This window comes from Protopterus annectens, chromosome 12.part0 (genome assembly GCF_019279795.1).
Source record: "Protopterus annectens isolate FY-2018-M chromosome 12.part0, PAN1.0, whole genome shotgun sequence".
Lineage (NCBI taxonomy): Eukaryota > Metazoa > Chordata > Ceratodontiformes > Protopteridae > Protopterus > Protopterus annectens.
The window spans coordinates 775,595,347-775,616,047 of record NC_056746.1 but is presented as its reverse complement, the minus strand read 5'-3'; the positions used below and the strand labels follow the sequence as shown (position 1 = coordinate 775,616,047).

Below are 20,701 nucleotides of genomic sequence, written 5' to 3'. Positions count from 1 at the left end.
CAAATGAAAGTGCTTGTGTCCTAGAGCTTGATGTACTTGTTCAGACAAGGACCAATTTATAAAAAAGGGTGGTATTTCCAGTCACAATGACAGAGAGCAGTGTATAATCATATCCTCAAAGTTAGTATAAAGACCTCCTTGCTTGATTTACAAAATCACGTTCAGATGTTGTACTCAATAACTTGACGATGAGCTGGAAACAATAACTTGTTTGCAACAAAAAGGTCCACAATTAAACAAAAAATGACCAGCCAGTGTTCAAATATAATGCGCTGTCTATAACTGCCCAGTCCAATCAAAAAAAGGGCCTAAACTATGGCATTCCCTGTTAAACATAAACGTATAAACAGATCTAATGTATGGATGTTACCATCAGTATACACGTTACTAGTGCAACAGCCCCAGACCAAATAATAATATACTGATAAAATATAAATCATAAATCACATTCCCTCCATATAATAAGATGCCATGATAATTTGTCAGACAAAATGTTTCATATATTAAGTTTCAAAAAAATAATAAATGAGAAACACAGTACTTGTATCCTTCGAAATAATGTGGACACCAGGTAGATAATGTAGCGACAAATATGTCCCAAAAAGATCCCAACCAAATAATCCAAAAATTGTTCTTAGTTCAAAAACCTGGATAGGCATTGTGAAATTGTAATAATCCAAATGGTTAGTTGAAACGACAACCAAAATCAACCCAAGATGGCGTCCGACTACTGTGTATGCGTTGAAAATGAAAAACCAAGACATAGTATGGCAAAAAAATGTTAAATGAATAAAAAATTAGTAGAATATAAAAAACGAACGAAAGACAGTCTCCACTGGTCCAAAAATCACTGATGGTTATGCTGGTATAACTCCACAAGTCGGGGGGAGAAAAGAATCCTCACTACAAATACTGAATCCACTGCCAAAATGCTTCACCCTCAGACACCAACAGCCAGCAACAAGGAACACATACAAGAGAGCAGGCTAGCACGTATGGTTGATGCACGGATAAACCAACCATGAATACAAAAGAAAAAATCCAGCATCCTGAGTAGGTGTAGCAGAGAACTTGTTTATTATTAACCAGACCGGTTTCAGCAAATAGCAAAACAGTAATCTAATTCATGACCACAACATGTAAATAAGATAGGACAATGGAAAAAAGAAAAATATAAAATCTTATTTACATGTTGTGGTCATGAATTAGATTACTGTTTTGTTTATATTTTATTTAAACAGGAAATGATGTCATATTATTCATTTGAATTACCTATACATAGGGATTGTTTAATCAACCTGACCATACCACTGAAGAAAGCTATTTGCTGAAACCGGTCTGGTTAATAATAAACGAGTTATCTGCTACACCTACTCAGGGTGCTGGATTTATTCTTTTGTATTCATGGTTGATTTATCCGTGCATCAACCGTACGTGCTAGCCTGCTCTCTTGTACTTGTGTAAATGTGTTAGTCAAATGGGAAGGCCATGCCAGTCCACAAAGCAGAAATATACTTGCATGAACATAGTACACAGTATATCTACAGTCATACTTTTGATAAATGGGCAATATATAGATAAATAGATAAATAACTGACACAATATTAGTGTCTTAGCTCTCATACATATAAATATTAATATCAGCTACACTATGGCAAGTGTTGTGAGAGTGACTATAATGTAAAGTGGAACAACATTAAAAGTATATGGAATATGCTGTATTTGAACCCTGGACCATGTGTACAGTAGTCCTACACTTACAGCTGTTACCACAAGAAGGTTGCAAAAACAGCTGTGTATGTTGCACTTCATTGCTATAATCTGGAATGTCACAACAGTAAAACAAAATTTGCACACTCTGTACTAGAACCCTGGACCATCTGCACTCCAGACCTACACTTAACACCAGCTACCACAGGATTACTTACATGACAATTATTTGCCTTAGTAGTGGCTAGTAGAAATTTATCAACAGAACGGAGGTATAGGGCAATAATATGAAACAGAGCATTGCTCAGGAAAATATACCCGTTTGTATGCCATAACTGGCTGAGAGTATGTGATGTAGTTGTTAAGCTCTAGCCAGTTTAGCTGCTTTAAGGCTTGTCAGTGGTGAGCTCGGTGTGCAGAGCTGGTAGCAAATTTAGCTAATTTGCTGTAACAGAAGGTTAGTTTGGATTTTATTGTAGAGCTTAAGTTTGTTAGGTGAGGCATATAAGAAGGTTGGAAGCAAATAAGATAAGGCTAGGGTTTTCTTCCTAGGTCGGTAAGGTACTGTTTTGTCCTGTACAGGAAGCCTAGTTTCTGGTGGGTCTTTTTAATTGTTTGAAGAATATATTGATCAAATTTAACATTGTCATGTATTATAATGCCCAGTAATTTAGTCTGTGGTACGTCAATTTCACTATTATATGCAGATGTAACCAAGAAAGACTGTTTAATGTGTGGGGTGAAAAGCATCAGTTTTGTTTTACTGTGTTTAAACAGTAGGTTTGACTTTTTCAGCCAGGTTTCAGTTGAACAGAATGAAATGTAAGTGATTTATTGTAGTATGGATATTGTGGGGGCTACACATATTACAGTCAAATCACCTGGTTAAGAAGACAAATGTGAATTAATATACATTTTCTGAAATAACAAGTCTATACATCTAATTCTTGTCATTGACTTTTTTTTTCACTTTTTAAGTCTTTATGATTACATTCAGGAGAAATCATGGATATTCAGAAGCCATGTAGCTAAACATTTGAAGTCCTTAAAGGTCATCTGCATTATATCCCACAAGCCTCCATTACAAGAGATTTAAGGTATCACAGAGTGAAAACTCTAGCTTGGCTGAGTTTTTCTTGCAGATTTTGTCTATCTCACACATACTCACTCATTGTTAGTAAGTGAAGCTGTGTTTTCTGTCAGCTGTACCTAATAATACCTCTACTCTCTTCAGTAACATCCCAAGAGGCTTAATTGCTTTATTGCCCCACAAGGATGGAAAAAGGGAGGGTTAAAAAAGTCTTGCTCTATTGCTTTCTTCTGGCCAAAAATGTTCAGCTGTTGGTAATACAATGCAAGTACTAAGTAGACACTTTTACAAATAAGTATCGAGAGACTTCATGCAAATCTAGTATAATGTACACTAAAAAGCAAAACATCACAAAAATAACACAAAAATGAAGAAAGAGTAAAGCCATGCTTTAATTACATGCGGTTATACTTCAGTCATCATCTTATTAAATAAGTATGTTACCATTAAATATAAATACAAATATTGCTCACATTATTGAAATTTAAAAAATATATACATGTATGTATATATATATATATATATATATATATATATATATGTATGTATAAAATCACTTTAGAATAACAAATGAAGTGGCTTGCAAGAAAAAACGTAAGTCAACTAAAAACTGCAATGACACAGACATTGAAATTTCTGAATCACTGTGCCTGGATCTGGGATTCATTCATAACTTTTGGTCTGGAATTTGTAAGTTCTCCATATACATGCATGTGTTCTTGCATTTTCTATTGGTAGTCTTTTTCCTCCTTTGTCCTCACAACATGCTGGTTGACAAGTTATATTAAAATTGTGCATATGCACAGTATTCTAACCCTTCAGTCCCTTCTAGACAGGGTCATGCCTGACAAGTGCCAAAGAAGGATCAGTTTACTCACAATAAAAATAAAGATAACAGGGTGATGCTACATTTGTCTTTACACTGCTTGGAATTGTTTTCTTGTATGCATACCATGCATAATGTCCTCAGAGGGGTGTATGTCAAATGGCCAAGTACACTTGTACTTGAATACAAGCAATCAAATGCTAGTGATCAAACCCCACCTTATCAAAAACATATGAAAACCCTACTGAAAAATGAATCCATACTGTTCCCCTTTCTCATCAGTTAAACAAAACTGTACCACTAAATTCAGACACACATTATGACTAGTAGTAGTTTTATGGAAAGGGTTTTTCTAGGGTAAGGTATAGGGCTGGGGCAGTGAATTCCCACTTCCGTTGCTTTCTCTTGTATATAAATATGTTCTTTTCTCTCCATTTGTCACTATCCTTCCACATTCTCAAGCAATAAGGTCACTTAGTGAAGTGACTATTTGACCACATAAGAAAAGGGAGGTCTAAAAATAATGGGATACGTAACACTTGGATGCTCCACAGTAGAAGCAACACTACAGTAGCACGTATGACCTACACGATGGACATCACAAATAAGTCATGGTAGTGTGCCAACATTCTCTCACCCACTTAGTGTGGAATTTAGCACCCATCAAGTACATGAAGGGTAGCACTGCAGACAAAACATGCATCAATGTGGTTTTGCATAGCAAGTGGAAATCTTGCTCATCACACAGATGGAGAGGAATTGGGATAAAATGGGAGAGCAGCAAGCAGGCAGGGACATAGAAAGGTTGCTGTAAGGAAAAGTAAAATATTTTTTGGGGAAGACTCATACATTTGGTAGAAAAGAAGGGCAGTTGGGGAAGGTACTGGTAGTGGATGCATGTGTGGGATAAAGGTAAAATGGCACACAGCAAACACAAAACACTGCCACAGACAGACAGATGCAGTATAAACACAAAAGGTTAGGAGGATAGAGGATGGCCAAATAAATAAAAGGGGTGAACAAATGGTGACAGTAAAAATGTTTAAACAATAAAGAGAGAATGAATAATTATACATAATGGAGGGAAAAAACAGGATGGGGATAGGTGTGTCCTAGTATGGTTCAATTCTAGGACAGTAAAAAATGCAACAAACCTAGGAATCACTCAATTGGATGTCTATAGTATAAGCCAGTTACCCCCCAATGGTCTGATGGACAGAGCCTACTGGCCATGGGACACCACTGGTCATGCCAGAATGGGCATCTAGTTGCTGGCATACTATTGCAGCCACTAGCCTCTGCAGCCAATGCTGGGAGATCAATGGGAGCTCCTATGCTTCACTTTCAAGAGAGGAATCTTCTCCATGAAGAGGCAGACACTGAGAACATTATAGACCCCATTCATGCCACCTCCAGCAGAAAGCCCCATTTCCAGAGGTAGTAGAAAGCACAGACCAAGGTAATTGCAGACTCACCACCTTATTTCTTTCAAAAATGAACCTGTAGGAGGATGGTACAGTGGGAAAATGGAAAATGATCTCTGATATATACTACAAATACAAGCACAGTTGTACAACTGGCACAAATATTATATGCTCCCTTTTCATGCGAGAATTTTTCCCACTTTCTGCAGCATTCAGACATGTTCAGCTGCTGCTCCTTCATTGCTACAATACAAAATGTGCACTCTTAAGTATATATGTACAACAGTTAATACAGCAGATGATAATGGTGCTGAAAAGCTGACACAGGTAACCAAAAAGAGCAATGGCAGGGATAGCTCCTATCATTCAAGCCACTACCTGCAAAGCATACAGTTTATGCAATGGGCCATCATAAGAAGCTGCCTGAAGTTCCTGTGCAGCAACAGGAAAATCCTGCCTTCCCTGGAACACTAAGCTAGAGCACTGCATTCATCAGACCCCTAAGTAGCCATGGCCACTCAATTAGGTCCATTCAAGGAGTAAAGCTGTAGCCCTGTCTACATGGATGCACATTTTTATATCACATGTTGCTCAATGCAGTACTCCACTCTGGCACTACAGGATGGCCGCAAAGCTATACCATGATGCCATGGTCACACTTAAATCCATGCTTGTGAAACTGACAATATGCCATTATTATACTGGAAGACACAGGCTTTAGCTGTGCAGGTTTACTATTAATACTACAGCATTTCACATGGGGTCTACATAGGTCACTAGATGAATTACTTCCATGGGTTGTTGGATAGGCTAGGAATAAGCTGAAGTTGGGAGGTCCTGTAGCCTGAATAAGGACTTGAGTTAGCTTCAGCAAACGGTGAACTGAGTAAGAGGTACTAAGAGGACAGTAGTGAGGAAATGCACTGAAAAGGTACTTAATAACTTCTGTAAGATGTTGTATAAAGTAATATGTATTTAAAAAATGTACAACAGTATACCTGGTGCATGTGTGGTGTTTTGTTTGGTGTGTGTGTGTGTGTGTGTGTGTGTGTGTGTGTGTGTGTGTGTGTGTGTGTGTGTGTGTGTGTGTGTGTAAGCCTAGGACTACTACTGACACTGGGAATGAAGACTGGAGATTGTTAAGGTTTATTAATAAAGGAACTTTAACAGCTTTTACAACTTTGTATAACATAGCAATATCCAGTGCTTTTACTTACGTATAGTCACAGGCAATGCCTCCAAAAAAACATGTAAGAATCAAATCCTTCCCACTGTAGCCCATTGCTGCTTTTTCTGCCAAGGGAATTCTCAACATTATGTTTAGGTAGTGCAGAGTATACCATTCTTTGACAGCCTCAAGACTGGAGCTGAAATTCTTGTAGAAACAGTCAGACCCACTGGCATTGCACTAAGGGAATACATAAAATTAAAAGCTTATTTGTTTGTTAGTTAACAGAACACACCTTAATTCATGTTATAAGAAATTAACAAAAGAGAGAGGTGCACAAGTACAACATCCTTCCTCTCTGCACATGGTTGTATCTTCTTTTCACCATTTTACAAGACCCCCCACCTCTTTCACATAACCTTTTGCCTTGCAAATATTGTCCTGTCTACTCTGCTCATGTCTCCCACCTGCTAGATTTAAATACTATTTTATATTCCTGAAAAAATCAAGGGAACCAGTGATTTGGTAACACTTAAAAACCTCTGAAGTTATACTTGGTGAATATGCTTCAGCGGTATAGATTAATCATTTACTGACTTAAGTCATATTTTCCAGCATTTTTAAGAATACAACACAAAATTATACGATGCATTACTACAGCATTCCCTCAAAGTTATTCTGATTTTACAATTATGCAAAGTTACATACACTGCATTTATCCTCAAAACAGGCTGCATACTGCAATTGTACTTAAATGTACCTACTGAAAATTAGTTACAATTTTCCCCAAAACTTGTTGTATATATTTAAAGCATGCTTGTAATCACACAACGATGCTCAACAGTTACATGTCAGAGGAATCAGAGGAATGTACCACTACAACATCTGAACTATAAATAAACAGCCCTTGCAGGTCTTGAACCCAGGACCCTGTACACTACAGTCACAGCAGTTAACCACTAGGACATCACAGCTATATGTGACCTTTCAGTACAGAATCAAAATTAATTATATGTACAAGTTATACAAGTATGTATTTGCTCATTAGTGTTCAGCACAGAATGGAATCAAATGTATTGAACAGGGTCTGGTCAGGGATTTAAGAATCTATGGCTAATATGACTGTGAATATTACCATTTTTACTTAGCCCAGCAGAGACATAAGGGCTCAAAAGCATTGTACATCCTTTACCCCGACACTGCCTTTATGTATGCCTTATGATTTCTTACAGCTTGCTTATTGTACCTTTTTACAGGATGTTACATTGCTACTTCAGACTTGTTAACTGTACCTTGATCCTTCATTACTACTTGTGTATGCACCATGACATAGGATGTTACATTGTTACTTTAAAAACTGGTTTATTGTCTCTTGATGGAAGAAGTTACACTTTTACTTCACACTTGTTAATTGGTGCCTTTCAGCAACTAGTTGATTTCACCTTGATGCAGAACATTACATTGTTCGATAAAAAATATTTATAGTAGCTTGATACAGGATGTTAAATTGTTACATTAAAAAAAACTTGTTTACTGTACCTCCATACAGTGTAACTTTAAAATGTGTTCGTTGTCTCTTGATACAGGAAAAAATCATCATTAAAAACTTGTTTATTGTCCCTTGATACCGGATGTTATACTGTTACATTAAAAACACTTACTGTCTCATGATACAGAATGTTACACTGTTACTCCAAAACTGCTTACTGTACCTAGATATAGGTTCATAGGTGTGTACTAGGCTAATGGCCCTGGAGCCTTTACAAGCCTAGCCCATACGATTAAAAAAAACGACCAATAATAGTCCAAAAAAGACTGAAGAATGACAAGAAACAACACAAATTCTCCACAAAACAAATTTAATATGTCTTAGCGCCTTGGCCACAACAGCCTTCCTACAGCACACAAAGAATAATAAATACAAACTCCCTTTTATACAAGTCAAAATTGGATAATAATAGTTAATTACTCAATTAATGAATCAATTTGAGTTAAAAAAAATTTTTAAAGCAACAATACATAAAAAAAACAATAAATATATATATAACATGAAAAAACAGTATATATTACAATAAACATCTCCAGTTGACTTCTTTATTGAGACCACTGGGTGATAATGTTATATATTTCAATATGAAAATAGTTTCTTTAAATAATAAGATATTTTTCAACAATCTACCATCTCCTTTTCTAACAAAAACTTTTTCTAAAATAGTACACTCCAAAACATTCACGTTACTATTATGTTGTTCTATAAAATGTGAAGCTGCTGGACTTTCCATTGCTCCCCTTTTGATATCACGAACATGCTCCTGCATTCTAATTTTAAATTTTCTTTTTGTTTCTCCCACATAAAAAAGGTTGCAAGGACACCTGAGACAATAAATAACTCCAGAAGTTTGACATGTAAATTGATTATTTGGTATAAACCTAATTCCATTTATTTTAGCAAAATATAATTTAATGTACGAACATATATTACAGGAACCACAAGGAGTAGTTCCGTAAGTACATAATGAATGACTTAATTGATTCTTAGGATGAACATAATAAGCTTTAATTAATTTATCTCCTAAATTCTGTCCCCTTTTATATGCAACCTTTGGAACAATAGGAATAAATTTACACATAAATTGATCTTGTAACAAAAATTTCCAATAATACTTGATATAATCCCAAATTTTTTCACTTAATAAATTAAAAGTAGTCACAAAATAAATATCTTGTTTTTCTTTATTAAAGTTTTGTAAGTATCTATTTATTCTTTTATCTGGAAATATAGTCTCCTTATAAACTCTATTAACTGGAAAAAAAATTTCAGTATTATTAGTAATAGCTATTAATAATTTATTAATAGATTCTTTAATCAATTCGATACTGTAACCTCTTTGCAGAAACATGTTGATGGAGTCAGAAATGTTATTTTCTAAATCAGCTTCATCACTACATAATCTAGATAGTCTAACTATCTCTCCATATGGCAAGGACCTCAAAGTATGAGGAGGGTGGCAACTTGTGCCATACAAGTATTGATTGCCATCCACAAACGTACGATATACCGTGGTAGAAATATGGTCATTAATACCTCCTATTAAAGAAATATCTAGATAATTGACTTTCTTACCATACTGTAAACCATCAAATTGTATATTATATTTGTTATTATTCATATCAGAAATAAACTTATGTATAGATTCAAAACCTTCATTACAAAGAAAAATTTAATCATCTATGTAACGAAAGTAAAGTAAAACATTATGCTGAAAAAATATGTTAGTGTAGATGTATTCTAACTCAAACTTAGCCATAAATAAATTAGCATACATGGGGGCAAAAGGTGCCCCCATGGCTGACCCTCTCAACTGATGATAAATTACCTCATTAAAACAAAAAAAGTTATTAGAAAGACAAAAATATGTCAAATCCATAATATAATGTGAGGTAGGATTATCTCCTAAGAAATAACGTAATGCTTGTATTCCATCTTTATGGCCAATATTAGTATATAGGCTAACAACATCAACACTAACCCAAAACATATTTTCTGTCCATATAATATCTGAAATTTTATCAATAAAATCAAAAGAATCTTTAACATAAGAATCAAGTTTTTCTACAAAAGGTAACAGATGATTATGTATAACAATACCCACATTATGTAAGAAATAATTAGTAGCAGAAACAATTTCCTAGCCCATAGGATTACCCTGGCATCGTGCCACCTGTCCTTAGTTCCCAGTGCCTCTGTCAACTAGAGCCACTGGAGTGATCCCTGGGGTGAATTTTCTATTTCCCATCTACTCATCAAGATTTCTCTTGAAGAGGGCCAGTGAGGTGCTCTGCTTGACATGAATGGGAAGTCTATTCCATACCATGGGCAGTCTCTGGGTTATGAACCTGTCCCTCCAGCATGTTCTGTTGACTGTGGTAATGAGGTTGAGGTCTCTGGAGCATATGGTGCAGAGGGATTGGGATTTCTTTAGATGTAGCATTTCTAACAGAGCTGGGTCAGACATGGCTTTGTAAGTCAAGCAGAGATCACCTCTAAGTAGGCGAGATAAATACCTTAACCATATAGGTGAATACTAGGCTATCAGTCAGTATATTATAACAAGCCTAGCCAATAACCAGAGGTCAGAATCAAACTCTGCACCTTGTAAATGTGAGTTAAAGACCTTAATAATGCAAACTCTGAAGTAGACACGGCATACCTGTCAACTTGCAGGCAATTAAAATAGGAACAATGATCCCTAAAAAGTAGGGACATCCTGCCAAAAATCTGGACATCGAATTAGCATAACATTTCAATAGCAAATACATAACTATTTTCAAATCCAGCAGGAATGTGAAATACTACTCAGAAAACTATTCCCACTTCCAGTAGGAATGTGAGATTCTACTCAGAATACATTTAAAAAAAAAAAAAAACAGAGTGCCAAAAGTGATGGATAAATATAAGCACATTTTTATAGTTTCACAGTCCCAATGCAGAGCGGTCACAAACAGAGGCGGGGTATCACGCTGATAAAGATAATAAAAAACCAAACAGAAAAGCCGGTACCCCTAATGGCAATAAAACGATAAAAATCCAATAGTCCAGTAAATAACACGCCGAATGCTCTCCTTTCAAATTACAAAAATATTTATTCATAAAAGTGAGTAAGCGCTTTCGCCATAGGGCTTTCTCAAACTCTTAAACATTTACAAGCTGCTTAAAAAATCTTTATAAAACATGGAAACTACTGTCATTGGTCAGCATGACAAGTGGGAAGTTTAAACTCTTAAAGCCGTAGTTCATATATAATGCTCTAAACAATGTCGCTTAGGTGCTCTTCATAGAATCATCAGTGGAGCATAGATCAAAAATACAATAGTATATATGAGGCTATTAGCGCCCCATAAATTCCCATATACAGAATGAGTAATGAAATCAAAATCTGTCACAATGACTAAAAACAAAACATCAAATAGGTTTAAAAAGTGTTTTTAAAATTTCACGGCAAATTGCACATAGCGATCTAGGCATAGATCTAAGATCGCAAGTAAACCTGATGGTGTGTGGACCAGTGTCAACATCTCAACCTATTTACAAAGCTTGCTAGAAAACATAGCTATTGTACAATAGCTGAAATAATGCAATATCGTCGCTACTTGAGTAATAGTTCACATAGCATTCACTGACGTCTAAGAGATGCGTCTTCAGCACGATCAATCCAGTGCTCCCTCTAAGCATAAAAAATATACAAAATCAAAAGCAAAAATAAAAAATAAAAACTGCACACTCATATAAAAAGGCGAATGCCCAAGCCTACCTTCCTCTCAGTTACTGGATGGGTTGAAATTTAGATAAACTCATGTAGCGTCCTATGTATCGTCATGAAAGTGAACACTCCATGGAATAATGCAGAACGCTATGTACGGACCAAAACCTACCTCAATAGTAGCAGTATTAAAAACTGTTACATTCGCACTATAGAACTTAGTAATCATCTGACATCCCATTCGTAACATCAAATTTAGTCAACGGATTGAACCGAAGGCACAAATCCTAATGAAACATCTTCATATGTTGACACTAAAAACACCCTGACGTTAAAATGACGTAACTTAGGTAACATTTAAAGAGAAACGACTGTATTTAAACAGTATATATATAATTCTGTTCCAGTAAGTAAAATCTACTTAAATCAAGCATCATACTCCTACTGGAAACAGACAAGGGCAAATAGCACTAATAGCATATGCTAAAGTACTATAAACATGGACAGCATGGTTAATCGTGTGACCATCCATCTAAACATATTGTGTTAGACCAAGGATATTTAGAATCCAGTTCCCTCTTTAAAATAACTGAAATATGGTATAGTAATCTCACTAATTCATAGTGTAGGTACATCAGACAGTTAACATATATTATATATCTATCAGCTAGAAAGCACAACGTCTTATACCAATGGGCAGTTCTTATATCAATGAATAAGGAATGATGTTTGGCCACATAAGTGGCATCCTAAATAAATAAATCAAGGTTAATGAAAGTTAAACCATTTACACACCAAATATATATTCAAAAAAATGTAAATATGTTACCTTCCCTCCTCAGGGGTGAAGCTCACAAATTAGTTCTGCATGTGAGCTTCTAGGGCTTTTACCTCATAAAGGTAAAAGTAAATCACCGGATCTAGTCCTTGCAGCGCCTAGATTAAACATAACCATGCCTGATGGATCAATGAACTACTTAGCTCTATGTAATCTTCTATTTTTCAAAAATGGTTTAATTTGGACTTTATCATTGAGGCCAGGGGGTCTATCCGATCTCCATCTAATAATCCATCTAGTTTCATTCTCTAAAGTCCTATTGATCAAATCACCTCCTCTGAAACCTTGAAAGATGGTTTGGATGACATAAAACCTAAATGTATGCTCTGTCCCCTTCATTTTATGATGTCTTGCCAAGGCATTAAGTTCTGAGCCTATCCTAGTTAGGTAGTTATGTTCTCTGACACGTTCTTTCAGCATCCGGTTAGTCTTCCCTACATAATAAGCTTCACATGCATTACAGTTAGCAACATATACTATATTTTTACTTTCACAGGTGGTGTTTGTATTAAAGTAAAAAGCACGTTTAGTCAATGGATGTATAAACATCGTATCTTTACATATAAAAGGGCATTGATTACACCTGCCACAGGGTAAGGTGTTCACATTCATGATGGAATTATCATACCTTTTACCTTTTGGTCTACACAATAGGCTTTTTAGGTTAGGATGGTTCTTAAAAGTTACGTGTGGTGTCAGGCCTATCACCTTACTAACTTCTCTATCAGACACTAGAATATCCCAACGTCTTTGCATAGCTTTTTTAACCTCTAGGCTCATCTTGCTAAAATTCAGTTTAGCACTAACTTCATTCCTGACCGTGTTCTCATTAATTTGAGGTTCTGTGTGCTGGCTGAAGTATGGTCTAGCGCTACTTGAGCGCAAAGAACCAACTGTTCCAACAGTCTCAGATATCTCAAGTGCATCATAGCCCCTTTCTAAAAATCTTTTCTTCATATCCTGTATTCCATATTCATATTGGGAATAGTCAGAATTGAGTCTGGACACTCTCATGAATTGTCCCTTAAGGACATTGCTAAATACATGACGTGGATGCATGCTGTGTCTATGTAGTAGGTTATTTCTCTGACAGCTCTTCCTATATATAGAGGTATTAAGCATCCCATTCAGCATGCGGACTATGTCTACGTCTAAAAAAGAGATATGATCATAAGAAAAGTTCATGGTGAACTTCAAAAATTCAGTGGTGGACTCAAGGTAACACACAAAATCTCTCAGGGAACCCTCGTCCCCTAGCCATAACAAAAACAGGTCATCTACAAAACGGCAGTACATGCCTACATGTTCTCTGAACTGTGATACCCCAAGGAGAAACTGATCTTCCCACCTTGCCATGACGAGGTTGGCGTAGCTATTCGCACAAGACGTGCCCATGGCTACGCCATCTCTCTGCAGGTACATGTCTTCATTGAATACGAATACATTGTTGGTAAGAACCGTTTCAAGAAGTAATGTGGTTAGATCTATCTTACGTGCTGTTAGTTCAGAGTGTTCTCTCATATATTCAGTAATGTACCTAATACCTGTGTCATTCGGGATCACTGTGAACAGGCTCACAACGTCAAGGGTGACCATAAGGAATGGTTGGTCTGCCGGTAGATCTTTTGTATGGGTATAAAGATCTATCAAGAATTGCTTACTGTCTCTTAAGATGTTCTTATTGTTATTCACCAAAGGCCTCAGGGTATCTTCCAGGTATATGGACATGGGTTCCGTTACCCAACCCTGGCCTGCCACAATTGGTCTCATTGGGGGATCTTCTTTGTTTTTATGGACCTTGGGTAGGCCGTGTATTACCGGTATAATTGGGTCCCTAACCTTTAGATAGCCATACAGTTGTTCAGTTATATCAAATGACATAACCAAATCATCCAATGTATGGTAAACCCTGAAGACCTTCTCTACCAATTCATTTTGGTTTATCTTATGGTAAGTGAGCTCATCATTGAGCATACCATACATCTTCTGTTCTGTGGGGTATAGACACTATTACTACGGAACTTATTCACTTCATAGCATGAAGTATTCTGTCCAAACTCAAGTTTAAGTTGTATGTTTCGAATATACATTTTGGTATCTATAATCGTATCCACTAGGTTACTGTCTTTAGTGGGAATAAAGCCTAAACCTTTATTTAAAACTTGCTCTTCATATACACTCAGTAACCTGTTCGAAAGGTTAATGACTAGGGATTCTGTCTCCCCCACATTTTCTTTAAAGTGGGGCCTTGAAGTGGTTCTTCTATCGACCCTTTCCTTTTCTGCCTCCCTCAGCTGCATCCGACTGTGGAAGTGTTTGGGAATGTGTTAGAGGATGATATATATAAACTTTTCCAGGAGAAGAGTAGTAATAAACATGGTCAGAACCTTAACTACAATCAAAGACGGGCCTTGCATAGTCTGAAGGATGATAGGTCCATTACTATCAGACCTGCTGATAAGGGTGGACCTATAGTCATAATGGATACAGGTTACTATGAACAGAAGATGTATGGTATGCTCAATGATGAGCTCACTTACCATAAGATAAACCAAAATGAATTGGTAGAGAAGGTCTTCAGGGTTTACCATACATTGGATGATTTGGTTATGTCATTTGATATAACTGAACAACTGTATGGCTATCTAAAGGTTAGGGACCCAATTATACCGGTAATACAAGGCCTACCCAAGGTCCATAAAAACAAAGAAGATCCCCCAATGAGACCAATTGTGGCAGGCCAGGGTTGGGTAACGGAACCCATGTCCATATACCTGGAAGATACCCTGAGGCCTTTGGTGAATAACAATAAGAACATCTTAAGAGACAGTAAGCAATTCTTGATAGATCTTTATACCCATACAAAAGATCTACCGGCAGACCAACCATTCCTTATGGTCACCCTTGACGTTGTGAGCCTGTTCACAGTGATCCCGAATGACACAGGTATTAGGTACATTACTGAATATATGAGAGAACACTCTGAACTAACAGCACGTAAGATAGATCTAACCACATTACTTCTTGAAACGGTTCTTACCAACAATGTATTCAGATTCAATGAAGACATGTACCTGCAGAGAGATGGCGAGCCATGGGCACGCCTTGTGCGAATAGCTACGCCAACCTCGTCATGGCAAGGTGGGAAGATCAGTTTCTCCTTGGGGTATCACAGTTCAGAGAACATGTAGGCATGTACTGCCGCTTTGTAGATGACCTGTTTTGTTATGGCTAGGGACGAGGGTTCCTGAGAGATTTTGTGTGTTACCTTGAGTCCACCACTGAATTTTGAAGTTCACCATGAACTTTTCTTATGATCATATCTCTTTTAGACGTAGACATAGTCCGCATGCTGAATGGGATGCTTAATACCTCTATATATAGGAAGAGCTGTCAGAGAAATAACCTACTACATAGACACAGCATGCATCCACGTCATGTATTTAGCAATGTCCTTAAGGGACAATTCATGAGAGTGTCCAGACTCAATTCTGACTATTCCCAATATGAATATGGAATACAGGATATGAAGAAAAGATTTTTAGAAAGGGGCTACGATGCACTTGAGATATCTGAGACTGTTGGAACAGTTGGTTCTTTGCGCTCAAGTAGCGCTAGACCATACTTCAGCCAGCACACAGAACCTCAAATTAATGAGAACACGGTCAGGAATGAAGTTAGTGCTAAACTGAATTTTAGCAAGATGAGCCTAGAGGTTAAAAAAGCTATGCAAAGACGTTGGGATATTCTAGTGTCTGATAGAGAAGTTAGTAAGGTGATAGGCCTGACACCACACGTAACTTTTAAGAACCATCCTAACCTAAAAAGCCTATTGTGTAGACCAAAAGGTAAAAGGTATGATAATTCCATCATGAATGTGAACACCTTACCCTGTGGCAGGTGTAATCAATGCCCTTTTATATGTAAAGATACGATGTTTATACATCCATTGACTAAACGTGCTTTTTACTTTAATACAAACACCACCTGTGAAAGTAAAAATATAGTATATGTTGCTAACTGTAATGCATGTGAAGCTTATTATGTAGGGAAGACTAACCGGATGCTGAAAGAACGTGTCAGAGAACATAACTACCTAACTAGGATAGGCTCAGAACTTAATGCCTTGGCAAGACATCATAAAATGAAGGGGACAGAGCATACATTTAGGTTTTATGTCATCCAAACCATCTTTCAAGGTTTCAGAGGAGGTGATTTGATCAATAGGACTTTAGAGAATGAAACTAGATAGATTATTAGATGGAGATCGGATAGACCCCCTGGCCTCAATGATAAAGTCCAAATTAAACCATTTTTGAAAAATAGAAGATTACATAGAGCTAAGTAGTTCATTGATCCATCAGGCATGGTTATGTTTAATCTAGGCGCTGCAAGGACTAGATCCGGTGATTTACTTTTACCTTTATGAGGTAAAAGCCCTAGAAGCTCACATGCAGAACTAATTTGTGAGCTTCACCCCTGAGGAGGGAAGGTAACATATTTACATTTTTTTGAATATATATTTGGTGTGTAAATGGTTTAACTTTCATTAACCTTGATTTATTTATTTAGGATGCCACTTATGTGGCCAAACATCATTCCTTATTCATTGATATAAGAACTGCCCATTGGTATAAGACGTTGTGCTTTCTAGCTGATAGATATATAATATATGTTAACTGTCTGATGTACCTACACTATGAATTAGTGAGATTACTATACCATATTTCAGTTATTTTAAAGAGGGAACTGGATTCTAAATATCCTTGGTCTAACACAATATGTTTAGATGGATGGTCACACGATTAACCATGCTGTCCATGTTTATAGTACTTTAGCATATGCTATTAGTGCTATTTGCCCTTGTCTGTTTCCAGTAGGAGTATGATGCTTGATTTAAGTAGATTTTACTTACTGGAACAGAATTATATATATACTGTTTAAATACAGTCGTTTCTCTTTAAATGTTACCTAAGTTACGTCATTTTAACGTCAGGGTGTTTTTAGTGTCAACATATGAAGATGTTTCATTAGGATTTGTGCCTTCGGTTCAATCCGTTGACTAAATTTGATGTTACGAATGGGATGTCAGATGATTACTAAGTTCTATAGTGCGAATGTAACAGTTTTTAATACTGCTACTATTGAGGTAGGTTTTGGTCCGTACATAGCGTTCTGCATTATTCCATGGAGTGTTCACTTTCATGACGATACATAGGACGCTACATGAGTTTATCTAAATTTCAACCCATCCAGTAACTGAGAGGAAGGTAGGCTTGGGCATTCGCCTTTTTATATGAGTGTGCAGTTTTATTTTTATTTTTGCTTTTGATTTTGTATATTTTTATGCTTAGAGGGAGCACTGGATTGATCGTGCTGAAGACGCATCTCTTAGACGTCAGTGAATGCTATGTGAACTATTACTCAAGTAGCGACGATATTGCATTATTTCAGCTATTGTACAATAGCTATGTTTTCTAGCAAGCTTTGTAAATAGGTTGAGATGTTGACACTGGTCCACACACCATCAGGTTTACTTGCGATCTTAGATCTATGCCTAGATCGCTATGTGCAATTTGCCGTGAAATTTTAAAAACACTTTTTAAACCTATTTGATGTTTTGTTTTTAGTCATTGTGACAGATTTTGATTTCATTACTCATTCTGTATATGGGAATTTATGGGGCGCTAATAGCCTCATATATACTATTGTATTTTTGATCTATGCTCCACTGATGATTCTATGAAGAGCACCTAAGCGACATTGTTTAGAGCATTATATATGAACTACGGCTTTAAGAGTTTAAACTTCCCACTTGTCATGCTGACCAATGACAGTAGTTTCCATGTTTTATAAAGATTTTTTAAGCAGCTTGTAAATGTTTAAGAGTTTGAGAAAGCCCTATGGCGAAAGCGCTTACTCACTTTTATGAATAAATATTTTTGTAATTTGAAAGGAGAGCATTCGGCGTGTTATTTACTGGACTATTGGATTTTTATCGTTTTATTGCCATTAGGGGTACCGGCTTTTCTGTTTGGTTTTTTATTACATTTTTATAGTTAACAAGACATATCATGGCCGAGATTAAATGGATTTTTAGACTAGGGGCACATTATTCCCTTGGCCTCAATGAACATGTTTCGATACAACCCGCTCTGAGAGCAAGAACCCTAAAAAAGAGGTGGACAAAGAGGAGATAGGGTAGATGGAATATTTTTAAATTAACAAGTACTAGTTATGCAATTTTAATATGTACATTTTCTTATTTTTTGTGTTTATGAAATAGATTAAATGTTCTTATGAATTATTAGCTAATAGGTGATTTGAGTATTTAATTCAATAGTCATTATAATATTGTTGTTTTTAGGAATATGAATGCAAGCAGATTTAATTGGTTTATTTAATTAGCATATTTAATGCAATTATGTTGTTTAGCAACTTTTAATGCTTTTTCAGTTGACTGGATGAAACTTACAAGGTGTTTAAAAGCTGGTTAGAGTTTTACTTGACAATAGATCTGAAGAAGCTACATGCGGAAGCGCTTACCTGTTCGTAATTTTTACTCTTTTACTAAAGTTTTGGAACAACTGGTGCATTTTTGACTTTTCTACATTGTGGTGTTTTACATACCAGTTGATCTTTTTCCCTACATCATTTTGCCAGGTCACCCGTGAATGAAAAGATTTTTGGTAAATGCCTACATGAAAAAATCTAATTTTAAAAGACAGACACGTGTAGAGCAAGCAAGCCTAATTTTGGGCACACATGCTCAGAAAGGATAGCATGACCTTGTCAAGATCAGGGAAAATAAGTTTTTGCAGCAGATATTTTGAATATTTAACAAATCAGACAAGACAGGATCTGGAGAGGTGGAGATGTGCTCTAGAGAGAAGAGGGATGAAGGTCAGCAGGATTAAGACAGAATATATGTGTGTGAATGAGAGGGAGGATAGAGGAATGGTGAGGATGCAGGGAGTAGAGGTGGTGAAGGTAGATGAGTTTAAATACTTGGGATCAACAGTTCAGAGTAATGGTGAATGTGGAAGAGAGTTGAACTACAGTTGTTACTTTGAAAAGAACAATGAACTCTGCTACACTTTCATGATTGCCATTCATATACTCCTTAAAATGCTGTAATACAGATGCCACTGATGAAAATAAAAAGCAGCAAATTAATTAAAAATGCGGACTGATGCTGACAGTGAAAAGTAGGCAGTCAGTGTCATGTTGTAAACTGATGAGAGAAAACTACAGTAAATGACCACCTCAGCATAAAGATTTCTTTCTGTCCCTGTAACATGACATCAGGAAGGCAATGACTATAACTAAACAAAATAATGCTAGTCATGGCAGCCTCCTTCAGATCATTTTGGGGAATAACAAATTAGAAAATAATAACCATTTACTCTGACACAGAGGTATTAATAATGCATAAAAGTTCCAAGAATTGCTGAAAAACACAAGTTTTTCTAGTTTTTGGGTGCAGCAAGTCATTAATGGTATACTAATTTAAGGAATTTATTTTCAGTTACAAACGATTAAAGAATTTTAAAGGAAAAGAATAATCAAAAACAGTTACCACTGAATTCAAAGAAATTAAAACAATTAGTAATTTATATGAGAAAACACAAACAAAATGGAACTAAATATTAAATTAAGTATATCAAGCTAGCCTTGTACAAGGGCAAGTAATTCATAACATCATGACTCTGACCTACTGTAGCAGTATGCTAGTCTCACTAAAATACTGGATGTCCTTTACATTGTACAGAAGTTTCGGCTCACTATCAATCACTTGTGCAAATCAAAATAAATCTCTTACCAAGCAGTTGCACAATAAATCATAAACCAACACAGGATTGTTCCAGATACGTTTTGGATTGTCCTGTTTACAATATGTCTGAATTTACAGCCGACTAGGCCCCTTGGGATGGCTAGAGTTTGCCTGTCTATCATCTATCCCTTTCTAAAAACAAACAGTGAAAATCAGAGGTAAAAAAATAAAACATAAATCAAAATAAATCTCTTATGAAGCATTTGCACAATAAATCACAAACCAACACTGGATTGTTTTAGTAGTCCCATTTACTGTTTGTCTTTTGCCACTTTAATATTGTACTGTCTTATTTTTGATTCTACTATATTTTTTAGTATTCGGTTGTAAGCTGAATATTTTGTAACTGTTTCTTTGTCAAACTTTTCTACTTGGGCTTCTGCTGAAAAGGAGTTTTGTACCCTGTTGGACCTTACCGGTATACAAAAGTAATAAGTAAATAAATGACCTCTCAGAAGGTACACAGAATGACAACCATGTCTATTTTGGTACAGGTGGCTGTAGACTGTGCCTACATTACAGCTTTGCATATCTGTCAGTTGACACTGAC

General features: G+C 36.2%; 1 protein-coding gene across 1 annotated transcript in view; it reads right to left on the bottom strand.

Moving 5' to 3' along the window:
* The window catches only part of SCNN1B (sodium channel epithelial 1 subunit beta), a 1,718,819-nt gene that overhangs the window by 1,223,843 nt on the left and 474,275 nt on the right, over positions 1-20,701 (bottom strand). The window contains exon 4 of the mRNA XM_044089820.1: positions 6,268-6,458. Within this exon, the coding sequence (XP_043945755.1) occupies positions 6,268-6,458 (191 nt within the window). The remainder of the gene's footprint in view (positions 1-6,267; positions 6,459-20,701) is intronic.